General features: G+C 38.8%; 1 protein-coding gene across 1 annotated transcript; it reads right to left on the reverse strand.

Annotated features, from left to right (window-relative positions):
• Positions 1-522: 522 nt before the first annotated feature.
• LOC147488297 (protein FAR1-RELATED SEQUENCE 5-like) lies at positions 523-1,218 on the reverse strand. Its single transcript, XM_086574339.1, has one exon. It carries the CDS (start codon positions 1,216-1,218, stop codon positions 523-525), a length of 696 nt encoding a protein of 231 aa, XP_086430465.1.
• Positions 1,219-3,190: the final 1,972 nt, after the last annotated feature.

The raw sequence follows: 3,190 nt of genomic DNA on the forward strand, positions 1-3,190 counted from the left end.
TGTAGCCACTTATTTTCCACCAAGTCATTCTTCTGCAACATCTCTTACCACAACATTTCAAATTCACTTACACTATAAGTCCTTCGAAGACACTGCTGCATTTCATCTTCAAACGTGGTGCTCTTCGCATATGCATGTCCCAAATACTCGGGAAATTTGCTTGTGATGTGCCAAAGAAAAAACCAATGTCGTGTATTAGGAAATACCTTGGCAACAGCTGCTGTCATAGCTCTATCTTGATCCATAATTATAGAAATCGGGTGACACCCACCCATAGCCCCAAGCCACGTCTTGAACAACCACAAAAAGCTTTCTTCTGTCTCATCAAGAAGCAAAGCACAACCAAATTGAATAGATTGAAGATGGTGATTAATTCCAGTGAAGGGCCCAAAAGGCATCTCATATTGATTTTTCCTGTAGGTGGTATCGAAACAAGCAACATCTCCAAAATGTTGGTACTGAGCACGTGATCACGCATCCACCCAAAAAAAATTCGATCACCGCCCTACCCGTGGTATCACACTATATGGCATAAAAAAATTGGGGGTCTTCTACTTTCTTTTTCTGAAAATACGCATAAGCTGCGCTTACATCATTTTCCTTCGGTATTTTGTACTTCTTCCATTTGGAGTTCAAGTGATTGTAACAATCTCTGCCACCATACCCCATCGCCTCTCCACCAAGAAGTGCAGGAATTCTTCCTATGGGTAAGTTTAGATCATCAAACATCTCTACCAAAATCTTAGCCGCTTTAGGCATAATTTTCACTGTTCTCAATTTCACCCTCTTGTTAGGAGTGACCATCTTGTGGCTGTGGGTATCATCAAAATATTTCACCATCCATGACTTATCATCTTGCTTGACTACTCTCATTCGTGCTTTGCATTCACATCTAATTGTTGAAGTGCTTCTTCTTTTCACTTTACTCTCCGAGTTGTCTTCTACCTTGTCACGCTTTCCTTCTCGGGCACAAACCATATCACAAACTGTCACCTCATCATCATTACGGTCTCTGGATCTTTTTTGGGTACTACGAACACGAGCTGAGAAACCATTTTGTTTACCATACTCCAAATAATATGATTTTGCTTCCTCTAGACTTTGATAACTCATCCCCACTTTTGGTACAGCCAATTTCTCTAACACTTCATTTGGAGTTTCAACGGATAAAGAAGGAAATTCATTGTTGGGAACTACTATATCATTAAACAAAATCATTTCCTCCACTTCTTCACCGGGAGAGAAGTCTGTGTGACCTCCACTTCCTCGTCCATTTTGAATAAATCAATAATGATAAAAAAAAAATCAAATTAATAAAATTTAGTTGCAATAAAAATGTCGCACGACGAAATATAAATGCAATATGTAATTCAATTAAGCACACTTGAAATGCATTTAGAAAAATTAAATTGAAAGCGTAATAAAAAAAAATCAACGAGAAAACAAATTTTTAGGCGGGAAAACGTGGTTGCATTGTGAAGCAGCAAAATAGTTTTTTTTGTATGAAACATAGAACCAATTTGATTGCAGGTCTACAAGTTCCTTAGGGATTCTAATTTCAAATGCCACTAATCTAGTCTAGTTGTACAAAAAGCTTTTAAAAAAAACTCACCTCTGATTTGGTATTTCTTAGTTATAAATAAAGCACAAACTTTTGGGAGAATGAAGACTTGGTGGCGATGAAAAAAATGAGTAAGAGATGGTGGAGCCGTCATATTAAGAAGATGGAGTTAGTGCTCCTCCTCCTTTTGCTTCAGAGAAGAGGCACGTTGTGGAGTTGGGAAGACGAAGTGGTCGCGTAAGTTTTTTTTTTCTAATTGCCTAAAAAGAAGTTTAGAAAGACGAAAATACCCCTGCTTATAATTAGCTTAGTAGTTTGAACAGATCCATGCGTTGGATAGTTAACAATTGGACGGTTAGGATTTGGCGTTCGGTTGGAGTCACAATAGATGGAGTTCGTTTAACCAGGTCCCTAAAAGGTTTGTATAGTTTGGTAATAAGTACAATTAAGTTGTATATTCCTAACATCTTTCTCTTGTAGAGAGATTCCCCATCAATACAGTTCATGTTCCAAAGAAGACAAAGACATTACTTCCAAACGGGTCTATCATATCTTACTACTCCTGATGAAGATATTGCTTTACCTTGACAGTGAGTTTGAAAGACAGGCAAAAGAAACTGACACCTCCACTCTGGCTCAAGGAATGGGATAAGTTCCCGCTGCTAAGAATTCTTGCCTACAGTGCCAAAAGCTTCTTAACACATCTGAGGAGGACCCAAAGTGGTTGGCAGAACTCGCTGAGGAAGAAGAGGTGTCGGAGACCAAGTTTCAAAGCTCGATCCACGCTTCCTTTAATTTGTTGCTTCACAAATTTCATTATCAAGAATTTCTCGACGGTCACACCAAATTATTTCATGACGTTGAAGCTCATTTCACTCAACTGAGGACACGCATGGAACTGGAAGAGTCTACGCTGATGGCGTTGCTCAAATCTGTATTTGAATCATGTCCACCTTATTCGAAAGAGAACAAACAGGGACGCCTCCATGATGATATGAGAGCAGAATTGACAAAAGAACTGCTAGAAGACTTGTATAATTAAGCATCATTAGCACATCATTCGCACACATACTTGTAGAATTGACAAAAGAACTTAAGCATCTTTTGCACTGGTGAGCAGGGAATGTACATTGCATTTCAAAGGCTTGCAGAGTTGTTAGATCCTTCAACCGAAAGGATGCTTGCTTAGATGAAATGATGCTTGCTGGAATCCATGTCCCTGGATTCGGCCATTTCTTGGTTGATACTACTGAGTTAAACCACCACTAGGACTTGTTTTGTTTTATTTGCCTAAGTTGAGTTAGCTCCACAGTAACTCTATCTGTCTAATTTATGCCTGCTGATGCTCTATGAATTATGGTACTTAAGATCCAACGATGAACGATGGCTCTGTATTGCGTTTTTCTTTTACTTATCTGACTTATGTATGTTGGCTATTTTGACTAGTTCTGTAGTAGGTATTATCTCATTTTGAACAACCGGACTGTATATTTACATCAGTGTAATCTGGAGTTCTCTTCGGCCTTTGTAACTATCCCCAGACTGCAAGAAACCTTTTGGTCCCAAGCCTTTTGGGCGCTAACACCTCACTCAAAAGCAAAACATTAAGTTTGTATGTGATCTTATTGT

Source organism: Coptis chinensis, chromosome 7 (genome assembly GCF_015680905.1).
Source record: "Coptis chinensis isolate HL-2020 chromosome 7, ASM1568090v1, whole genome shotgun sequence".
Lineage (NCBI taxonomy): Eukaryota > Viridiplantae > Streptophyta > Magnoliopsida > Ranunculales > Ranunculaceae > Coptis > Coptis chinensis.